Genomic DNA, 23,970 nt, shown 5'->3' on the forward strand with positions numbered 1-23,970 from the left:
ACTAATGTTAAAGTTGTTTTAGTTGCGCAAAAATTAATACGTACGGTATTTCTTTTTTGTGGCGTTACTATTAGAGTAATCTTATATATTCCAAATTATATTTTAAACAAAAATTACTTGATTTTTAATAAAATTTACTTCAATTCTATAACTATAAAGATTACTATTTTAATCTACGTAGCAACAGTATGTAACATATAGTTTATATAACATATGTTTATTAAAAGTCTGTATTGTTGGGTTTCCGTCACGCGAATCGCGACTAATCAATTTGCACGTGATGTCTTCATCAGACGCCCGAGGGCGCACCGCCCTGCGCCTGCGCAGCGCTTTGTATGCATCTATGCCTGCATTAATTACAAAACTATGAAAATAATACAAAACATTGCATTACACAACTTTAGACTATTTTATAATTAATAATGTAGATAAAAATTATACTATAGTATTTATTGGACGAAATTGTTAGTTAACTCGATATATATTAATTTTAACCACTCCTATTTTAAGCACGAAAATAAATATATAGGATAACAAAGTGGACGACATAGTATAAAAACATCCCTACTAGTATCGCGGCATTTACTTAGCCAATTGAAAGTGGCCACTTAAAGGAGTCAGTGTGCGAAGAGGCAACAAATTCAACAAATTGTACAGGATCGGCAATTACAGAAGACAATACGTGCGTGAGAGCGGCGCCTGCGCACGCAGCTCGCGAATTAGACTCGTTATCTGGGGCGGCGGTAATTAGGGAATCGTTCCCACGGCAGAAACCCCCGACAGGTGGATCTTATTATTTCTAACGGCGTACCACTCAGGTTCAACGAACTGTCTAAACTAACTTGCATTCGCATAACTTTTAATATTAGATTTTTGTCTCTACTTTCAAGTATTTAAACACACCTTTCAATAACCCATAGATAGTCAATAATCCATAGATGCATTTATATGAGGAAAATGAATATCTTATCTAAGAAGCGAACAATATATGTTTCAGAATTTATACCAATAAGAAACAATTAATATAAAATTAACATCAGTTAATAGTACGGTACTTCGAAATAAGAAAGTTATAAATGAAATCAAAAGTATATTATGTTTCTTTGTGTAAGAACACATCATATCATTATTAATAATTGTCAGAAGAAGTAAAAGTGTACCAAGAACAGAATTAGTGGATATTGTTCGATGAAAACAAAATGTACAAAGACGCGTTTAACCCTGACACGGGATGGTTAAAGTTTCTCAGTTACTTATGGCATTAAAATAAAAGCTTAGCACAGCACAGACTGTTCGTCGGTGTTGTGTAAACACGGCTCTACCTCTATTGTGCCTCTATCAAAGTACCGTATCTAAGGAATTACTAATCAACAAACATAAAATATATTTCGTGCGGACAAAGTTTGACATGAAGTCCTAGTATTCACAAAATGGGACACGAATAAATTTAAATATCTATGCGTATCTAAATCAAGCCGGTCTGGTGTACTGTATTAATTTCAATCGTGAAGATAGTTATAAATCGAGAAATGTTTCGTTTTGGTATCGATTCAATACCGTTTTTAATAAGGCATCGGTTTAGTTGACGAACGTGTGAATGAATTTTATCGCCTTTTGCGTCACAGACATGAGAGGCACTGGCATGTGCCTTAATAATTTACTGTGACACTGTTAAAGCAGTGCAATAAGTTCACGGTACATATTTAGCTAAAGGGAAATTAAACGGCTCCCAATAAACTGAGCATTCTGTTGTAAAGTGCTATTAAGAATGAGCTTATATGTGAGTGTTTGTATAGAGTTATTAAGGAACTTGGGTTAGCTCAAGTGTGTATATGTGCCTTTAGTCTATAGGTAAGATTATTTAGTGATAACAAAGATACCATTCTATCATTTTAGTTAAAAATTCGTTTACTAATAAAGTACGACAAAGATTCCTATTCCAAAATACATTAACTAATTTATAAAAAAATCCAGTGTCACGGATGTTTAAAAGCATAGCGGATTTTATTTGTTTATATATTTCTTAATGAGTAATTTGCTTTGTACTATATCTATATCATTTACTTAATATAAGTTTTTGAATCTATTTTTAATTTATCCAAATAAAAAGGTTCTAATTGAAGTTAACTCTGCGGTTGTATAGGCGTACATTGCCATTGAATGCGTATAAGGCTTTACAAGTACAAGGTCTAGTGTCAGGCTACCGTATACTCACACCTTTATATAAGGAGACGATTTAAAAACTTAAATTCCTTAATTTATATACCTATAATCCATGGTACTCATAGTGATTACATATACATATATATCTATATATATATAGATATATTAAATTAATTACTACCACTTTACAATGTGTCGACGCTATAGACTTAATTATTAATTTTCTATTTCAAAGTATACTTATTTTTTTACTTTATATTTATTAGTTTTCTTAACTATATCTGCGTAATCACACAAAGTAGGTTCCCTTATCATTTAGCTCAACAAAAATACTGTTCGTCTACAAAACACCATACAACTATTTACAATAAATAATAAAAACTTCAACGAAATATATTGTTCATTATTTATATGAACAGTTCAAAGTTAATATATATCTGTAATCAACAGTACGTAAAACAAGAGCAGACTTTGTTCTATTAGGTAATTCTATATAAGTTAAATAAAACAAACATAATACGTTATAATACATACATAGTATTTGAAATTATAATAACTAACAATTTAATATTAAAATTAAATCAAACATCACATGAGGAACTGCCAGCCAGCAGCAAAAAGTTGACTTTAAACAATATATTTTAAATGATTTATAAACTATAATAACTCTTTCAAGCTTTCCAGGTAAGATATAAACGTTTTTTACTGTTGATGTGTATTGAGCGATTGTGTTTGTTTTACACATTAAATGTATTTAAAATGTACGAAGGTTTTACTTTATATTAAATTATTTTTAAAGTAGCTAATGTAAATTTATTCCAAATTGACTCCTACTATAGTAATTTTGATGAAACTTTACATATGTATACACAATTTTTTTTAATAGTTTTGTCAAATTGGTATAACATGTCAGTCAACGGACGTTGCTTCTATAATCGGTAAATTTCATAGTTTTCAAACAATAAATAATATAACGAAACTCCTTGAAAACGACTTAAGCTAAACATTCTAATGCTGAATGGAAGATTATATTACAATATTAATATAAACATTATTCAGTGTTACAAATTCATTAATTTAATTAAACTATAAGTAAAACATTCTTTATTCTTTACCTACGCATATACTTGTCCTGGATTTCCGGTTGCGGAGGTCAAACGACACTCACTATTAAACAATTAAACACACATAAAGACCAGACTATATAATAGCAATGTCATAATGTATTACGAAGTCATAATATATTGAAAGTACTAAAATACATTCGTACTTTCAAAGATCATACATAGTTCATGATATTGAAAATAAATGTTTTTTTTTCTATGGCCTTCATCCACGCAAAGACGTGCACAGTATATTCTGCCAGTGTCGTGAAAATTAATGTTGCCAAGTTAATTTTGTGTTTGTTTAGAACTAACATTTCAGATGTCATGAAATATTTTTGATACGATTCGAGCATGTTTAGTTCACCCGGATGTCTTCTTGTGTTTGTTTCGCTCTATTTATCTTTTCTTAAGACAATCGAAATGTTAATTGATTATAAATAAACGTCATCGCTATTTTATGTGAGAGTTTCGTTTTATTATATCCCATCCGTACAGACGGGGCTGTGGTAATGATATCATACGAAAAAAGTAAGTCATTTATATAAATGTACCTATGTATATGATAACATCATTGCGTTTGTAACACAGCTTCAATATAGCGACATTATTTATAATACAATTGTTCCAACATCAACGTAACCTTTCAATTTAACCGGATTTTGCTAGACAAAGTTCGTTAGTGTTTCGTGACGATGATTTTTGCCAGGACCTGAGTTATATCGTGACTCAGTTTTCGCATACATCACTTTTACTGTTAGATTACTGTATTGGATCACGTTTCGTTTTATTAGCAACGAACTAATTAAATGATTCTCATATATACTAAAAGTATTATTCTGTAGTTCTAATTAATGATGTTATAAATTATAAAATTATGTTTGTGTAATTTATATGTAACTTTACATCCCGAACAAAGCCATTGCTAAGGTCTAGTGTTGCTAATTAAATAAGCTTTGAATAATATCGTAGTTATGAATGTTTAAAGTCACGAAAATGTCAATAGAAGGAACAGTATTGATGAAAGGAGAATTAATACTTAAAACACAGTAAATATTTTAACTTCATATAGATATAATGCACAACAAAATGGACGAACGGAGGGGAACAAAATAAAAAATTGTCTCATAGTCTGCTATAAATTGACCACTGACATATTTTCAATGCTTCGTTCGTCCGGAACCCAGTGCTAATACGCTGTATGGTATTTCATTGTCATCGATGGCTTACTCATTCAGCAATAATTCAATGCACACATACCACAATATGAACCACCCAAATTGATGAGACTCTGTGATTTCCAGAAATAAATAGCGTTGTATTTATAAAGTTAAAGCAACGAGATCTCGCTCACCGATTGTACTACGTTCTTGTATCACTTGTAAAATACTTTATTGTTCTACAGTAAGTACATCGCGTATTGGCCGTTTTGTTTAAACATAAAAATATCATGTATTTTAAATGTGATATCTTTAACTTCCCATATTTATTTTGATCGGATAAATTGTTTTAAAGTTAAAGAAAATATGTTTTTATTAATCAATACCAAAAAATATTTAAATATCATGTTCTTGTAAGGGTTATTTCAAACAATTTTGTGAAATGAATATTTAATCAATAAATAGATAAATAAAATGCCGTTGAAAGAAATCTTATGCCAATGCGAAACAACCTCATTAAGCGGAAAAGTTCAGATTTTTGGTATGAACAAGCGAGACGAAGAGATAGTAGTTATCCTTTTTTTAATTTATAACAGCGCCTCCCCGTTAGGTTTATCTGTATCTGTACTCTATGGACATATCTTTGTAACCACCACCAGATGGTACTAACAGACAATCATATTACACGCTTTAAAATATTAAAACAATTATTTACATAAATTAATTAATTATTGAACTATTCAAATATAACTTAATTAATAGTAAATTAAGATGCTATGAAAACAAACATCCTCATACATTTAAACAAATAAGTAATAGAATGCGAAATTCGTCATTCAGTTTTAATAAATTAATTGACGTATTTAAGTAATTTTATTTACTTTAATTTACGTGTGCATCGTACGAGAGCTAATGATGTACTGATTAACAATATTCGGTACAGATAGTGTGTTAGTTGTGGGGGGGCGGGCTGCGATTTTAGATTGCGCCTGCGCCGATTTATGCCATACCCGGCCGTATTAACTGATATCGTACACTAAATATCACATTATATGCGAAACAAATAACGCTCTTACACAAAAGCCTGCTATCATTTTATTTATTGTGAAGGTTATTTAAAACGATTTATGGGGTTAGACGCTTTGGATAAAATTGCTGTATAGACGCTTTGATATGAAATAGATCGGAATACGTTGTTTTATCTGACAAGGATTATTTATTATTTTCGTATGAAACGTAGCTGTGAAATAGAATCGTTGGGAGTTTTTAATGTTCTGATATTTCAGTATCTCTCGTTTTGGTTTAGTTTTAAGTAAACCGTGGATCCTAACCTCAGCTGACTTGTGACTCACGATTTTACAACGGCTGAGAATTAATTATGTGTATCATACAATATATTTCCAGAGAAATCCGTTTTCAAATCCACATTAAAATTGTTACATAAGCATATAAATTGAAATTATGAAATCTAACTTGTGTATGTTACATATTTTAAATAAAATCAATGTATTTATTATGATTTATATAATATAATAATCAGAATATTCGGGTAATTATGTCTCGTTGATTATCAGACGTTGGTATCATGTCCTTTGTTTAAACAGAATAAACCCAATTTATAAATTCGTCTGCTACACGATCGTCATTAATTATGTTGCTGGTTGGGTGGCTGAGAAAAACTTACTTCACTCATTTCGCTATCATCACCATCATAGCCCGTCTCTTTTATACACGTACGAAAATGTGAAAATCAGTTAAGGTTAGTCGACATTACTTTGTGTCGCAATACAATTGATTTTAAAACGTATTGTTCATTATTAGAGTATATTTTGGCTTGGTGCTATATAGCAGTTACGTGTTTTATTTTGGAGAACGGTGTAGGTTTTCTCTTTCGAAGGCTGTTGTGGCGAGCCTCCTTGCGTTAAATGGTGTTATCTCGGCCCTCGGATGCAGCACCTCTCAGTATATTTCTTTATCTTGTCTCCGCCGGCGGTTCACATTTTGTTTTTTATCCATTTGCTAATTTCGAAAATGAGAAGGCACTGCGATCACATCGCCATTGATCGTAGATTTAGGCTCGAGCATTAATAAAATTAACGAATGCTCTTTAAATTAATTGAACGCGTCTCCTGGAAGGTTATCATGCATCGCTCCATCCCGACTCTCCAAGACTTTACATATTACACTAATAGATTATTATCTAGCCATTGTAACTTATATTTTAGTTCTCAATTAAAATAACTGTAAATCCAATTGCAGTGACTTTTGTTACGAATTGAATACGACATAATCATAATATAAATGTGCGTTTCTTTTGTGGCGTTTTTTAGTTCAAATTATTTTTAGAGGACGTTTTTATCAGCGGTTAATAAACGCTACAAACACGCCGGTCTGTCATACTGGAATCAGCATATGAAAAAAAAACAAAGGGAAATGTTTACATAGAGCATTACAGGTGGTATTAGAGCGCCTGGGGCGAAGGCGGGCCGCCCACCCCGTAGAACGCCCAGCCCGACCTATATGCTAGCATAATTGCATATTCGCATGCATTTGAATTGTATACCATAGATGAATTGTGAGACTCATGCATTATGTTCTGGATTTCCGTTTGAACATTTTATTGTTAATTTTCCTCTTAGCTATCAAACTAATATTATAAATCTATGGCTTGCATCTTTGTTTGTTACTCAATCACGCATAAAAGTACAGAACAACTTAACATAAATGATTATACCTAGTCATATGCCTACTAAGTTATCCATATCTTTTCTTCAAGTATACTACTAGAAAAAAATAACTGAGACATAAAACTTTTCTTAACCTATTTTTTTGGTTTCTTCTTATAGAAAAAACTTATATATATATATTTAGATTAAGAAATTTTTCTTTCAAACTGTTACTTTTAACATTTTTGGTACAAACAAAAACATTAACCTCCTCTTTTTGTTAACTCGTGTTGGGCTGTGTTGTATTCTATAGTGTTATGCAATTATAATGAAATATTAATTTTAATTATAATAATTATTTTTCAAACTAACTACCAAAAGAACAATACTGTACAGTATGACCTCCTAACTCTACAATGTACAACTCATAAATTTTAATATGTGTAAAATATTCTCTATACCCTAAGAAGTAAGAGTCAATTCTCTTGCTTCGTTGAGGGTTGTACATATGTGATTTCACCGCTCAAGTTATCTCAGCTGATACATCAATAAATGTCCACTATTGTTAGTGACGGGACCCAAATCTTTTGTAATAGAGATGGGTTTTATCGATAAATTTAAATTATATTATTATCATTCCCCACCAAAAACAGAGAACCAAAAACAATTTTCAATAAAATTTATTAAATAGTAATAGTACCGGTGGAAGACCATCTAAGGGAATACAATTAATGCGAATATATATAATAAACCTGCCACATTTTATCAAATTTTATCTAGCAGCTTATTTTGTTTAGTATGGCGTCATGGATATTATAATTTAAAAAACATTCAAAATCATTCGAATCAAACGTTTAAACTGACCACAGGTAAAATAAAACCAAATTAATTATCCTTGAAAATTGATTCAATACTGGCGAATCATCACCGATCTTAAATCAGTGATATCATTGTATACTTAATTTATAACTCCATCGCTTTCAAGCGACTTTCATGCTTGAAATTACATTAATTGATAAAGGCTCGTCTTATCTAACTGGTTCATCACCTATTGTTGTGGCTAAATAGAGTTACTACAGCCAACCCACAATGGATGGCTTTCTGATTACCAAACCATAGGAAGTGTTAACTTTAAAAAAACTAATTGATTGAAGCTCCAGAATATTCTCAGCCAACGACAAAAAAGTATTTAATTTGAAGGAAACTTATTAGAAATTTATATCCCTTATGTAAAAAAAATAATCCAGTAAGTAATAAGTATTAATGAGGAAAAAAATTGAAACGTAATACCCATAAAATATTAATGAATATATGTAACAATTTAATAGAACATTTTTTAAACATAAAACACACTTAAGTTACTTGAAGAAGTTTATCCTATCCCATACTTACGTTTTTATGAAGATATACTGAAAAAAATATAATTAACATGCCAAAAATTCTGCTTCTAATGGACCATTAGCTTAAATAAAGCCTAAATTCTGGTCGAGCTGTTGTGTTCACATAATAGATCTGATGTCCTCACTAATCTGTCAACTAGTCGACATTCTTGCCCCATGACCTACTCACTATGACTAACAGCTATTGTTACCCCTCTCTGAACGATGTGGATATCCATTAAAGCTGTTTTGATGTATAAATTGAAATCAATATCTCGTTAATGGCAGCTTAATATATTTGCTGATAAAATTCAAACTTTCTTGCATCATAGTGATTTATTTAGTATAATGTCTTAATTATAATAAAAGTCACTAATGTAACTTTCAGTAAAGTTCAAATTAATTATGATTATTAACGAAATGAAAGTATTATTGAAGTATTATCGTTACTTCGTCCGAGTGAACTCCTGATCGACTCGAGGCTACGTGACTCGCGAGGCATTAAGATAACATAATACATATTTCGCCACCTATGCGCATGAGCTCCTATGGAATGGCTTCATTACCTCCCAGATCTGGCCGCATTATGCTAATATAATACGACGCCCATTATATCATCCAGCCACGCGATACGCATTTTAAGAAATGGTAACAATTTGAGAATACCCCCCCGCGGTGTTTCAACCCGAGCACAACACTCAGATTGGCAGAGTGAGTGACGTCAGCTGTCCCTATTGGTCGATAAGATTTGACAGATAACAACGAGCGGTATTTCAGAGATGTGTTCCGGATTTGGATGTTCCCAAAAATCATCTCATGCTCTGAGCGCTATCGCATCCGACTAGTCAAAAACGCTGACAACATTTTGTTCATCCTTTTTTAAAACTTCATATCGTATCTGTACATAATAATCGCTGCTCAGTCATTGCACGCTTCAAAATAAAAACTTGTCTTTGTCTTGTATGAGGATCCAGTCCAAGACACGCTAAATGTGATATGAATTGCTCATTTAGAAGGATACAATGAATTCCTAATAGTTGTATTAATTGTCACCAGGTGGTCGTTTCTGTTCCTTCTCGCCGTGCATAGAACAGGTCCAACGTACTTGTCTGGCTCTTGAAGAACACAGCTTCCAGGACATCAGCACTATGGAGATCCTACAAACGGAACTCAAAGTCAGCCGGCGTACCATTCCTGTTAGAGATCTATCATTTTTGAAGCACAAGGTAAGCTTAACATTTTAAAAGGCTCTTCAGCTTAATAATGTTTTCTGTATGTATTTTTGGCAGAGTCATATTTATTCACAAGCAAGCTACTTAATACGATACAACAAAGACCATTCAACAATTAAAATGATTAAATCTCTTTAAGCATGATCAAAATTCGAATCTAGGACCACAAGAATACCGTTACCAGAATTGATATTTTTTTAAATCTTGAACATCTGTATCATTAAATACAATATATAATATAAATAGCATATATTTTGCGACAAAGGCGAAGTAAGCTGCAGATTAAAGGCAATCTGGGCCGCCCATTGACCTCAGCTGACACATTAAGTTAAGTAATTTACGATCGCGTATACGAGGATCGATCAGAAACTAACAAGCTGGTAATTGACAGAATATCAGACGTTGTCTGAGTTGCGAAACGTATTAGCGCATATGTATAGGACGTATACTTAGAGATGAGCATCAAGAAATATAACCCAGACTTAACCCATCAAAATCTTTCTTTACTATTAAAGAAAAAACATCCTAATCTATTTGTAGTAAAAATATCATTCATTAGCCAAAATTTTTTTTTTCTTCAACGTCCAAAAAACTAAAGACTTGTTTACAATTTCCCAGCTTCATATGCACATCACGGATCTAGACAAAAAGATTTAGACTCGTAATATCTCAAACAACAAACCTGCCATCGAGTCCGTGGATTGAATAGAACCATATAACTATTTCAAACTGATATATTAACTTAAATAGATATAAATATATCGTCTGATCTCATTATTGACGGCTAGAGCTTTCGCATGGAATATTACTTATAAGGATAAAGCCTTGCGGTCAGAATACGTGGAGCTGGATTTAAGAATTTAAATTTACATGATACGCTAAATAAGCTATTAAGGCTTAATGTTTAATCATAAGTCTGTTGGATGTTACTGAAAAGTTACAGAACTTTAAGGATGAATGCAAATTTCTTTGTGTTATACTGACCATACTAATTTAATACGTTTAAAGACTTCGTGGTATTTCTTGGTTTTGCCATAACATCCGTTTTCGCTGGATAACTTCGGTTAATTAGTATCAGTAAACGTTAAAGAAAGAAGTATGTTTCTAACTGTGTAAAAGTTATGATATTTTTATCACGACTAAAATATATATATATATATATATATATATATATATATATATATATATATACGTTCGTCTTTGTTTACATCTTTTTTAACAAAATTGAAGTTCTTAGCGTAAATTTTACTTCATATTTTATTTCAAAGTATAAAATTATTAAAAATATATCAGTATTGACACACGTTGAGGCCGCTATTCGATTACATAAAAATATATCGTTATTTAGTACCGTTATATTTCTGAAAACAAAATAATGTGTCCTTATACACCGTCAACTAATTTTATTTCTCTTTCCTTTAGTTTTAAAACATTATTTTTATTTAACATTTGTAATTTAAATAACCGTAACGAGCATGTTTTGACTAAATTGGTAGTACACATAAAGTATTACATCGATAAAGATAACCGCAGGCCCTAAGTCGTGGGAAAATCTGGTTAGCTTTTTAAAATCTGTAGTCGAGATCGGGGCTCGTGTATTAATGCATTACTAGATTACAGCAGACATTACGGCTTGTACTCGTGAAAACACCAATTTTGGTACCCGCTGATATACTGTGGCACTCGAATATAGCGCAATGAATTATTACGTTTGTTATACAACGTGTTATGAACTGATAATGTTATCTATGTTAATGCAGTGCGAAACTATGATTTGCATATAACAATGTATACTGATATTTACAATGAAATTAATAAATTAATAAAATACAGCGCTTTAATGCAGCACTATTCATGCTGAACGTTATTCGCAAATCATAATGATTTGAATGCGTAGTTAAGACACTGTCATCTACCGTGGATTATACCCTTGTACCACGATAGTGTATGATTGTCTTTGCTTACGAGTTTCTCCGCACAGCACGGCTCTCAAAGCCTCGCAGTTTATTACTTTGGTAAAGGAATTTGCCACCGTTACATATTGCATTAGAATTATGATATCCTTGATATCACTTGAATGCATTTATAGTTAAATGTTCACCCTTATTGGGATTCTATAAGAACATTCCTTAATAATGATTCAATTTAGGCCAGTGTTTAAAATTTAATATAAATGTCTATTTACTAAATAAACCTTTTAAATAAAAGGCATTATTATTTTCCTAATTAAAAGCTATCTAGTTCAATTTCTAAATCGATTTATCTTTACGATTCCTAATATATACATGCCTCCCACAGAACAAATTCGGTCCACATTCTCACATCAGGTACGATCTACAAAATGACTGATCGGCGGACGTGACGTATTTATATATCTATATATATTCACTTAATAGCTCAATGTTGAACAATCAGCTCATTAGGCAATGTAAAATATGGTAAGATATTTAAGTCAAAACATACTACTTATTAGTCCTTATCGTCTTAAATTATTGATTTAATGTTTTTTATATTATCCTCTCAATATTATAGAGATATAGAAGTTCTAATCTAACCGAATAATTAATTGAGAAAGCCATTACGAACGGTTATAAATCGGTATCGATTTCAAGTCACAATCTAAACCGGTGGGCGCGTGCGGCTGTAGATATCATCTTATCAGATAGAGCGAGATCTCCTGTGTCGCCAGTTGTCGCCTCGTGTCGCCTTGTGTCGCGTAATATCGCTTGTGTCGCCCCGTGTCGCTATGTCCAAACACTACGCCTGTACAACTGACCGCGTCTATCGTAATCAATCGTTCAATACAACCCCGATTGTGACTGTGATGAAATGCATACCGAAATTTTATCTATAGACGCACTGTGATTGATTTCTATTACGAAATACATCATTTATATGCAACTTATAGTATTATATAATGTATATATATAATTAAATGTGATTAATTATATAAATTTAATCATATGGTATATAGGTATAGGATTTATGTTAGTTTTAAGGCAATATAAGACGATCTCAATATAGTCGTGTGATGTAATAAATCTGTCGCATCATTGACAGCCGTGGCTAAGACGCTCTTGGACCGTGAAATTGTTCCTTACATGTTGCAACACTTTGCATATACATCTTGTTTACATACACAAAATTATAATCTGAAAAGGTTCATTATATAATATAAATGGCGTCTTCAATTACGTAATAGTATGTCTATAGTAAATCTACATTGGAAATATACAGCTTCGGTTTAGAGATTTTTATCATCAATGGAACTCCGATGCCCAAATACCATCTTCATTCCATTTCCTTGTTAAATCTCTACAATTTGATCAAACCTCCCCTCATTTATATCTCCATAAAATAAAATAGTAAATCACAAAGTACTATAATCTTAATTAAGCTATTATCCAATACTTTTATAACTAACATCCCAAGATACTTAAAACTACCCGCGATTAAATCCTTCCGATTCATAATTCAATGTCGCCAATTCGCATGTACCTTTTATAAATGGTCCTAGTTCCGCTTATCCCGTTGATATCATCAGTTGTATGAACACACAGACGACCTTTAGAACAGCATCCATTCGAACGAGGCCGGGGCACAACACAGGTATACCGTTACAACAGCGATCTATAAATCCGCTACTTGACAAAATAATAGCAGACGCGATAGTTGGAAGCTATTAACGCCCAAAGAGATATATTGGGCTCACTCCTCTCCATCAGATACCTTAATACGGTTTGTTCTGGATGTTTCTAAGCTGCCCGATATCGAGATAATTACGATTGTGAATGTAACTTAGTGATCATGCATTGTATGCTTAAGACTATTATTCTATTTAATTGCCAGTACTTTTTGCTGTCGTGTTATTATTTCGTCTTCCTTGTGTTTTGTTTTTTGATTTATAAAAAAAACTAAATAATTTCTACTTGAGCAGAATATATACCTATATATACATACTATAACATCAATTGAATGCTTCTTCTTATTTGAATTTTATTAGCGATGTTTATCCATTTTAATGATTTTCTAACAAAAATAAAAATCATCATTTGTGAGTTGTATGTATGAATGTTACTAAAACATATAAAACCTGGAGATTTTAGGATAAAATTCATATTCAAATAACTGTAAATCAACACAAGGCTATCTTACGTCTTTTAAATTTTTTAAATAATGTTCCCCAAAAGTATTCTTTAAGGTCATTATTAAGTGCAGATTGTTTAAATTGTATATAAATAAAATTATATTCTCATACTCTTCTACCTTATAAATGGAATTAAAGTTTATTCAGTAGATCACTTGACAAATTTATTTCCAATGACACAGAGCATTACACTGTGGCAATATAAATGCTATGATCATTACCCTAGTAATATATCTAATATTCGTGCATATGCATATGTTCATGCATTTGTATTTTGTAATACAGAAAATGTGTCACTGTCCCACGTACTCCAAGTCACTGCTTCTTCAGAATATTCCGATTAATATACAATATTATTCAAATGTACAACTACGTACTACAAATACTGCTTTGTTACAAAATATCCAAGAGTAAGCACAATTCATACATATGAATAAAAACTTGATTCTTTGTTCTGACAAATTAAAATTTGTATGATAAATACATTTACATATATCTCATGTCATAAAAAACTAATATATTGTCTGAATGATGATCTAATTTGTCCTATCTTGTAAGTTTATATCAATTCAGTTTAACCTAATAAACATATCTCTCGATCCAAACTCTACATGCTCTACATTGCGAACGAACAGCTCAATATTCAGCTGTCACTGATTTGGTAAGCAAAGCAATGTTGAACGTCTCGGGTTTGGATTTAGTCGTCACTTGCATGTAACAAAAGGGCTGGCAATAAATTAACTAGAGTTCCAGTGTTCCCACGAACGGGACTCTATCAAGATGAGCCAAACAACACGTCCTCGGGGACAACGAATGCATTATATTCTCACTCGATTTATTTCCACATTCGATTTATACTCGAGTGACATTCATTCTGTTTTACGTCACTCGTAATCCTGATACGTCTGAAAGTTCTTTATTAAGGTGAGACTATGACATCACTATATAGATCTTAATTATTATATTTTAATTATAAACGTAATAAGTTATTTATAAACCTAATATAATATTTTTGTAAATAATATAATTTAATTAGTAGTACGTATTCAATGTTTGTATTGTTACTCATTTGTTTATATTTTAAACAATTGTCTGAACAAATTCTTACCTCAGTTAGTTGTTGGTCGTGAACAATAAATTGTAACTTAATATCTAGTATATGATATATATAAATCAATTATATCTAGACTGTAAAGTGATGGAACCAACTCATCATGAGGGCTGTGTTCACTAATAATTCACTTGGATCCTTACGAAAGCGTTTTGATTAATATTAGTATAACTTATATCAATAAGTCATATTTCGTTTCATGTAAATGCATCTTACACTCTTAAGTATTAAAATCATTGTATTGGATTTTAAAGAAGTACCTAACAATACGACATCAACCTGACTAATAAAACAATTTTACACCCCACATCTTAAACCATGATAACAACACTGTCCTCATATAAATGTAAAAGAGAAATGCAGAATGAAAACCTATTATTTACTTTTATAACTTTCTAATATATCAAACATTAAATTTTCTTGCTATTCGTCAAATTATCAGAAAGTAATCTATCTTGACCTTTATTTTATTATAATATATTATATCCTAAAGATATATATAAAATCTTATTTAGAATGCGCCAATAACTCTTCAAATGTACAAACAAGATTTTTGACAGCTCAATATTTCATATTTATATATTCTAATAACAAAAAATAAATCTATCAATAGGCTGGCAACAATGTAAATAAGGCCAAACAGAATACCAAGCCCCTCCCACATTATAAAAAGCAAATCCTTAAAGGAACTGGCAAACCTTGATGCTAATTACATTACTGCAAAGTATGATTGAACAGTACAATGGAATGCTTTGACCAACCGGACTGCAACATCACGACGTTTGACAACTCCATTGGACTTCGGCATTGACACCCCTGATTGATAAGCTTGCTAATGAGATGTTTAGTTAGTATACAACAAATAAAGACAATACAAAATAACAATTTTAACATAGCTAACGAGTTTGACAAACGAAATTTAAAATTTTGAAATTGGAACGACTTTGACGCATTTATCTTTTTAATATGTCTAATTATATTCAGCCAAGAATGCAGCTAATATGTACTAAGTTAGGAAGTTGTATCACGGAGGCAGCGTGACCCCAAAACTAGCTAGCCTGTGTCAGTTCGTGACCCGCCCTGACCCCGATATACTAACCGACCGTATTGTCTCATAGCGTGTGCCACAATACATAGAATAAAGCTTTGGCCATTTGAATTTAGAAGCTTGCAACATGCCAAAGTTATTGGATTACAAAAAAAAAACACATTAAATACATGAACACGGCTTCAGATAATCCGCAAAATAATCTTGACATGTTTAAAATCCTACATTTTATAGTTTCAATCGAATTTTAAATTACCACCAAAATATTGATGTAACAAATATCGATTCCTATAATCGCGAAATATATATTTTCATTTTATTGCGATCATGAAACACCACTATTATTTATTATATCTTAAAATTTTAATCCATTACAATTTTCATATATTCCAAACGTTAAATTCAATTTGACAGACGTCAAAATTAACTGCATCAATTTCTTAACAACAACGGCACATAATTTTCACACTCTCACAACTTAAGCCAAACAGATAAGCAATTTGACAACATAATAATAATTGCGTCCGTTGTATACTTTGAAATAGGAATATAGAATACAACTAATTGATCTTAGTTTATTACAAAATCTTAGTACTGTATTATAAACAATGCAATCCGTAAATAAATTTCGAAAGTTAATGAGCACATTCGGGTGCCATTGTCTAACGCTGAATGGTTGAACGGATTAATGATATTAGGTTTGCCCTCCGACCTAAGATGAAGATCACAATCTAATGTAATCTGAGATTGTATTTGTAAGTGATCGCACCATTGTCGTTATGATAATGTATATTATTTATTTAATTGCATTACATTGAATCGGTTCACTCATTATATAAATAGATCGAATATTAAGTGAATTTATGACATAAAATAATGTATTTTATGTCAACAAATATATAATATAGATAAATTGATTTGTAATTTCTTGTTAAAAATATCAAAGAAACATGAAAAACATCTATAATATTTTATTTTTTTTATTGTTATAAACTATCCGGTATCGTGATCGTACGCTCCGTAAACAATTAGTGTTGTATTTTACGGTATTTTCTTACATTTCATTCTTGGTACACTTCTATAAGTTATTGTCATTGAACCGTGTCTCAGGTCACGACTGCTGACCGCTACCCCTTTCCACTGCTTTCGGAATGTTTAATATATTTTTTTTTTTTTATAAAATATAAAACCCTAATCACTTCACTCAAAAAGTGACGTTTATAAAATTGGCAGTTATACTTCGAATATCTTTTTTTGATCGGCTAAATTAAATTAACCATAGATTAAAAATCACTTATATACATAAATACATATATATTTTCTTTACACAATATTAAAAAATATAATCCACATTAATAAAATGCACCATGGACAAACGTCCTACCGACCTTCGACACGTCAATCTATCGTCCACGAATCGAGAAGAAATTACCAAAAAAATATAACAATCCGATCGTGACATAGCCCCGTTTCATTCATAAATGCTGAGAAAAGTCTACGTGAAAGCATTTGCGCGGCAAAAGATTCGATACGCTGGGATTAAAAAAATAAATTATCGAGACTTGGCATATGGGTACATCGTTTAATGAGTGCTATTAAACAAAAAACAAATATTACTATTTTCTTGATAGTTTAAATAAAATTTCAATATCTCAAATTTTCTATAATAAAATATGAAAACATTGTTATTTACAAAAATAAATAAAATCAACCAAATTTTGCTCAGACGACAGTCGTGACATCTGAAAGAAACGCACACGAAATTTAGTACCAAACTCTGCTACTAGATGTCGCTACGGTGCTCCTGAATCACGCTAGCATTTGTTTCACCGGAGAAGTATAAGTCTCTCCTGGTTCGATGTTCAAGTTAACTTTGCGCAGAGGCAATATCGTAACCAATGAGGTTTATCCGAGGTGCGATTATTGCTAGTTGAAAACTTTACCAATACCCCGCCTTGTGGTCGTGAAACACCGACCGCTATGGCAATTTTTGAACGGCTGTGATGGCCTAATAAACTCTTGTAAACATTAATCCATTCTTAAAAGAATCAAGAATATTTTCAAAGTATTCAGAATTCTGCAGATATCCGTGTTTTGCTTAAAATAATTAATTAGAGTTTTATATATAAATAAAAGTTAAGCATTATTCCGCCTATATTCCTATTATGTATTTGCGATTTCAAAATAAAATAAAACTTAGCATTTTTTTATATTAGATTAAATAAATTGCATTCCTAAATTCGAATATTTTTTTAAGAACACCAATCCTATAAAGCGACTATTATTTCGACATATAGGCGTTTCACTTATTAGATATTAAATGTTAATAAATTTAACCAATGTCCATGACAGAAGGGATAGTGTGACAGAACTAAGAGATTATAATCGATCCAGATTTAATAATGTCACAGAAATGACATTTACAGTGGTGAAAGTACTGGCTTATTGAGTTGAATCGATTGATCGCTTTATAATCGTATTATCGGCTCATGGGGGGTCCAAGGCAAAGGTACCATGGGATACAGCTTAGTGTGTTAATTATTTATAGAGAATTGGATAGTTTATTAAAAGTGTACATGACTGATTTTATTTCAAATTAATAATTTGACAGAATGTATGATACCGTCTTTACACACAAAAATATCTCGATAAATAATTATAGAGATGACTAAACCTGAAATCTCGAAGACTAGTTTAATATCGTCAAATAATTAACAAATAAGGGTTGTTTCTTAATATTGGCTAATGTACCAATTTAACATTTCAAAAGTCGAATCAATCATAACTAAGTGGTTCAATCATCGATATTTAAGGACCCGGTCACGAGCACAAGCCGGATGTTTTAAAAAAAAGTTGCCTAATCGTTTTTACTCTCATTAATTCAATACCTACATAATTACATTCTAAAAACACTACACTTTATATACTGGAAAATAAATTGCTTAAACCAAATATTTCTTTAACAAACAATTAATTAAATAAATAGCATTGGTATATAAATAATATTATTTTATGTTCCTTATCTCAATACTGGTCTGAATATACTGACGTCCAATACCGCAAATTATTTTAAAAAAGTAAACAACCTTCTTACAAACCGCAACATAATGTCTGTCGTAAAACCAGCAAATGGCTGATCATTCGTTATTATGTTATAAAAACGATCAAATCAGAGATTATTGAAGCAAATGTGTGAATTTTGACGGAGGTAAAGTAATAAAGTTCCGTTTAATTGACTAAATCTGAACATATTAACATACAGTAGCGAAAATTATAAAAAAATTATATACGTATGGTCCTTAAAAAGGTTACAGTTGTGTCACATTTGAAAATAGAATTTGTTGTGAATATGCATGGATTTATTTATCTAAATTCCATTTGTAAAAAATAAAAAAAATAAACAATTTTAGTGTTGTAACAAACAATGTTTTTCATTGAACCGTATAAGTATACGTACGTGTTTAATGCGAGAAACCGATAACATTTTTTTTATTTCGGCCCTTCAGAACTATTAGAGAGCATCAAGATTATATTCCATCCTTCTTAACAGACAAGCCCGGCTCCCGTCAACGCTTGATAGAATTTAAGTGCATTTATTACTCAATTATTTTTCGTGATACAAAAAAAAATGTTCCGTTTCACTGTTAGCATCATAACTGTCAGCATACTACAGCGGCGTCTCACATCATGTATCTTTGATGATTATCGCATTAAGAATATAGGAAGCTGAAACAAAAACTTAAAAGCGCCGAGTACGGTCCGCGACCACTGCTATGTTTTCTACGTATTTAGTTGTATATGATTGCTATGTCGCTCTGTGTACAACCTCCACATGATTCATTTGCTCTCATTAATGACAGATGGCGGCGTAATGGCGATTGATTTACGACACCGCAACGTTTAATGGTTTCGTAATAATATTAAGCTCATATACATACATACATTCACGTATATTAATATTAATGCATGTAATGTATCAGATATAACAAAGAGTTGGAGTTATTCCATCGCGACAAAACTTTTTTCAGTAGATTCTTTCTGTTGGAATTGGACCAAGCTGTTTACAAAATAAAAAAAAAATAACGGAAGCCCCAAACATGATATAAAACTTGGAGTGGAATGTGGAAATAATATTTATGATTAATAATAATCAACACGTATATCAAATTACAAGATGGCTGTATTAAATATTTCAAAACGCTACCGACGCTATTCGCATTATATCACTCGTTTTAACATTTTCCATTACTTATTTATACGGGTAACGTCTAAATTTAAACGCGTATTTATCGACGGACATTAAAGAGTAAAGCTGTGTGATAAAACTTGTATTTTGTCGCTGTTTTGGCAGCTGCGTCTCTTTATCACCTTTTTCGATGGTCATTTGCATTACGTTGTTTTTGTTATTGAATTATCAGGTTTGAAGGATTTTGTGTTCTATTGTAAATGTCTAAGGATCTTTTTACTATGCCGGCAGAATATTGTGGGTTTTCGCTTGCATATTCAAAGAGTCTGAAAGATATTTACAATTCTTATGGATTTAAATATAAGCATAGAACACACAATATTCAGTTTAATAAAAAAAATATATTGTTGTGTACTCGGGTTTACTTAGACTCTATACCTTTGTAAGAATATTTTCTAATGTGCTATAAATTATAACTACAAGTATAATTGAGGTCTGCGATACTTTCACTGACAGTTGCTATTATAAAATGAATTATCTGCTTATGAATTAAATAGAAACTAACGTCACAACACAATAGTTTAAGTCTAATATATTAAACAATTTTGAACAAGATAAAATACACATCACGTTTTCGCTACTGCGTACTAGATGGCGTTACTAATCTTTTAGCACACGCTAGTATTTGGTTTGACGTCTCATAAATTAAACGTGTCGTTTTTATTTTTGATTGTCGTTAAATTGTAAATAAGTTGTCCATTACGCTGGACTTAAATAAAAATCGGGCTATTTCTACAAATATAATAACATGTAACTGTCCGAAATGGAACTTCCGTAAATACATTTCGGCACGGGCCAAACTACAGGCACATGATTATTTTTAAGTGTCAATAAATAATAAAGATGGCCGCCGCTGAGTGCTCGCCCATCTCTCTTATCTCAATTCTTAATGCGCCTCTTTGCTGGTCATTCTTTTTTAGAACTTTTATTTTTCTCACGTCATGCTTCAGAGAGTTTAAATTTTATGTTGACACCATAAGGGTTTTATGTTTTAATCTCGGCTTTACCATTGTATAATAAAGAATACGTTTATCTTAGACGGTAGTGTAGAAACATGTGTGTGTCGTATTTATTCTGATACGATATTTATTATACGAATATATTTTTGTTTATAAAATACACATATATATTAAACAAACTTAACTAATACCCAACAGAGAGTATGATCCAAATTATGAATGATTTAACGCGTTACATAAATCCGTAACCATAAATCAGGAGTGCAAGAACAATATTTTGTTGCATTTCCGAACGAGACGTACCATCTATCACGCGCGTTCAGACTCTGAATAAATTTATGTTGCGTAATTGCAGCGAAGCAGTGTACGTTGGACGCGTCTACAGAGATTATGTTGTTTTTAAATAATGTCTTCATAATCACAACGAAAATTATCTCAACAAAACACGGCGGACAACTTAATTAGTCGGATCAATATTATAATTACAATGTATTTAATATATACAAGAAGCTTATAACGTCTAAATACTTGTGTAAATAGAAGTACCCAACCTGTACCTATAACAAAACTTACAGCTTTGGGTCATAAAACAAGATAATTTCACATAGAAGTCGCAAAAAAAAATTAACATCCCTTATACGTTAAGATAATTCAAGAAATGTCATTATTTCTAAATATTTCCAACCAGTATCCTGTTATCTCTCTGACGTTAAAACGTAATTTTGAAGGGCTTTCTTATAATCCTCAAGGTCTGTTTTGAACGTATTTTATAAATTCATGTAATCTCAGCAGCTCAAGGTTCTATATCTATAGTACACTGTTATTATTGGATCACGTAAATTATTTGTAAGTAAAGCCTAATTATTACATGGTTCTAATTAAAGGCTAATCATATATGAATTACTTTTTATTATATTTATATAATAATACTAATTTCATTCAATTGCCACACAGATAAAATACTTTGCATAGGAATAACAATACCTAACACATGCCGACGTAAGCATGTAAGGAATATTGTAATGTGTACATACGAACATAATTGAAAAGGCCGTCAGTTAAAATTTACTTTCAGCTCACACCTGCAAAATATAAAATATAAATTGCGGACACAAAGTTTTTAAACTAAGAATAATATTTTCAAGTCACTTGAACAATGGACATATTAAATTAAATATTAAAATAATATCTGGCGAAACAAATGACTGATACTATTTTTATTACAAGAGCTCTTTTATTATCACAGAAAACTAATGAAATTGAATTCCAAAAATAAGCCAAACAAAAAAAACGTGTCGTTGTCTCCTCTTGAGATTTTTTTATAATGTGTTTATATTAAGACAAACTCGTCACTATTATAGTTGGTGGGAAGTGATTCGATGATTTTTATTGAAAAAAATATAAACTAGATGGCATATTCACTGAAGTAGAGAGACGTGACGTTTTTAATTGTATTTTTGCCAACGGCTTAGAAATTAAATAATAATTGTAACCAATATTTCATAAAAATTTTAAATTATCTAACTCATGGATAAGTCTATTTGTATTTTAGACAAAATGTGTATATATAAAAATATGTTTGAAGGATGGGGTCATCATAGCAAATATTTTTGCTGCCTTTTTGAATTTGGAATTTTATTATAATTTGATTGTATCATGGGTTACACCTCTATAAGTGTCAACGGCCTACATTTCTGTATACGTAGATTTTGTTTAAATAATGAACCGTATAATTTAATTGAAATGACCCCCAAAATGGATCCCTGTACCACATCTTCACTTAGGAAAAGATTCGATATTCAAATAGACGTCTGCGTGTTGCGGAGCGTGAAAATAACTTGTAAACCATTCCCAAACCAAATTTAACCTGCTCCTACAAAAAACGCATCAATTAGATTTCAGGGAAAATAACTGAAGCACTATTCCATTTACCTTGTGCCTTAATTTCTAAGTTTTCTTCATTTCTTCTCTTAATATCTCAGTTTCCACCTTAAATTTATGCTTCAAGATGAAAAGTATCCTCTTAGAAAGAGAATGTTGAGCTACAACTGCAAATATGAATTAACTACGTAATCATTTCACAACTATTTTTTCAATCATGGCTGATCATTGTAAAATATCAGGTAACAGGTAAAATAAACCCCATAAATTGTGATATTAACTTTCGACATGTAATATTAACATCAACTCAACCGGTACTTGATAAAATTCACTAACAAAAATACATTAAACGAATTATTATCAACGACAAACTTATAAGTATTAACACGTTATAATTGTCTGTCGGTATATGAAAGGCCGGCCGTTACAAAGGACTCGAACATCTGAGCGTCCCCTGTCATTACGCGGCGCCACCGCGTTCAATGCGCCATATTATTTGACGAATGACGAAATTCAACAATAGAATGTTGTGACGTTATTTATCTAACCGTTACGGCAATGACCTATTTTGTTCTAATATCTGTCGATACAGCGTTTTATTACTGGCCAGATATAAATATGGAGTTTATTTAACAATTTTATTTTAGTCTCATGAAAATCAAAATAGATCATAAGTGTTACGATCTTTATTTGGAGGATGTGATGTTCGCGCGCAGCCGTGACATCAATAATGACTCGCGCCCTGACCCCCTTGGAGATACAATCCTGAATATAATATGAAATATTCATAAATTATTATTATAAGGATAGTATTGTTATTTTTAATTCAGTGCGGCCAGTCAGTATATGACAGAGCTGTAACTGGCTGGTAATAA

At 31.4% G+C, this 23,970-nt stretch overlaps 1 protein-coding gene and 1 non-coding gene across 2 annotated transcripts in view; both read left to right on the plus strand.

Moving 5' to 3' along the window:
- Positions 1-23,970, plus strand: part of LOC116773975 (tRNA (adenine(58)-N(1))-methyltransferase catalytic subunit TRMT61A) — a 36,196-nt gene that overhangs the window by 11,236 nt on the left and 990 nt on the right. The window contains exon 5 of the mRNA XM_032666575.2: positions 9,528-9,697. Coding sequence (XP_032522466.2) covers positions 9,528-9,697 — 170 coding nt within the window. The remainder of the gene's footprint in view (positions 1-9,527; positions 9,698-23,970) is intronic.
- LOC133319469 (U4 spliceosomal RNA) lies at positions 17,879-18,017 on the plus strand. The gene has a single exon (XR_009753068.1). It is a non-coding gene; the product is annotated as a U4 spliceosomal RNA (small nuclear RNA).

The sequence above is a fragment of the Danaus plexippus genome, chromosome 20 (genome assembly GCF_018135715.1).
Source record: "Danaus plexippus chromosome 20, MEX_DaPlex, whole genome shotgun sequence".
Taxonomy (NCBI): domain Eukaryota; kingdom Metazoa; phylum Arthropoda; class Insecta; order Lepidoptera; family Nymphalidae; genus Danaus; species Danaus plexippus.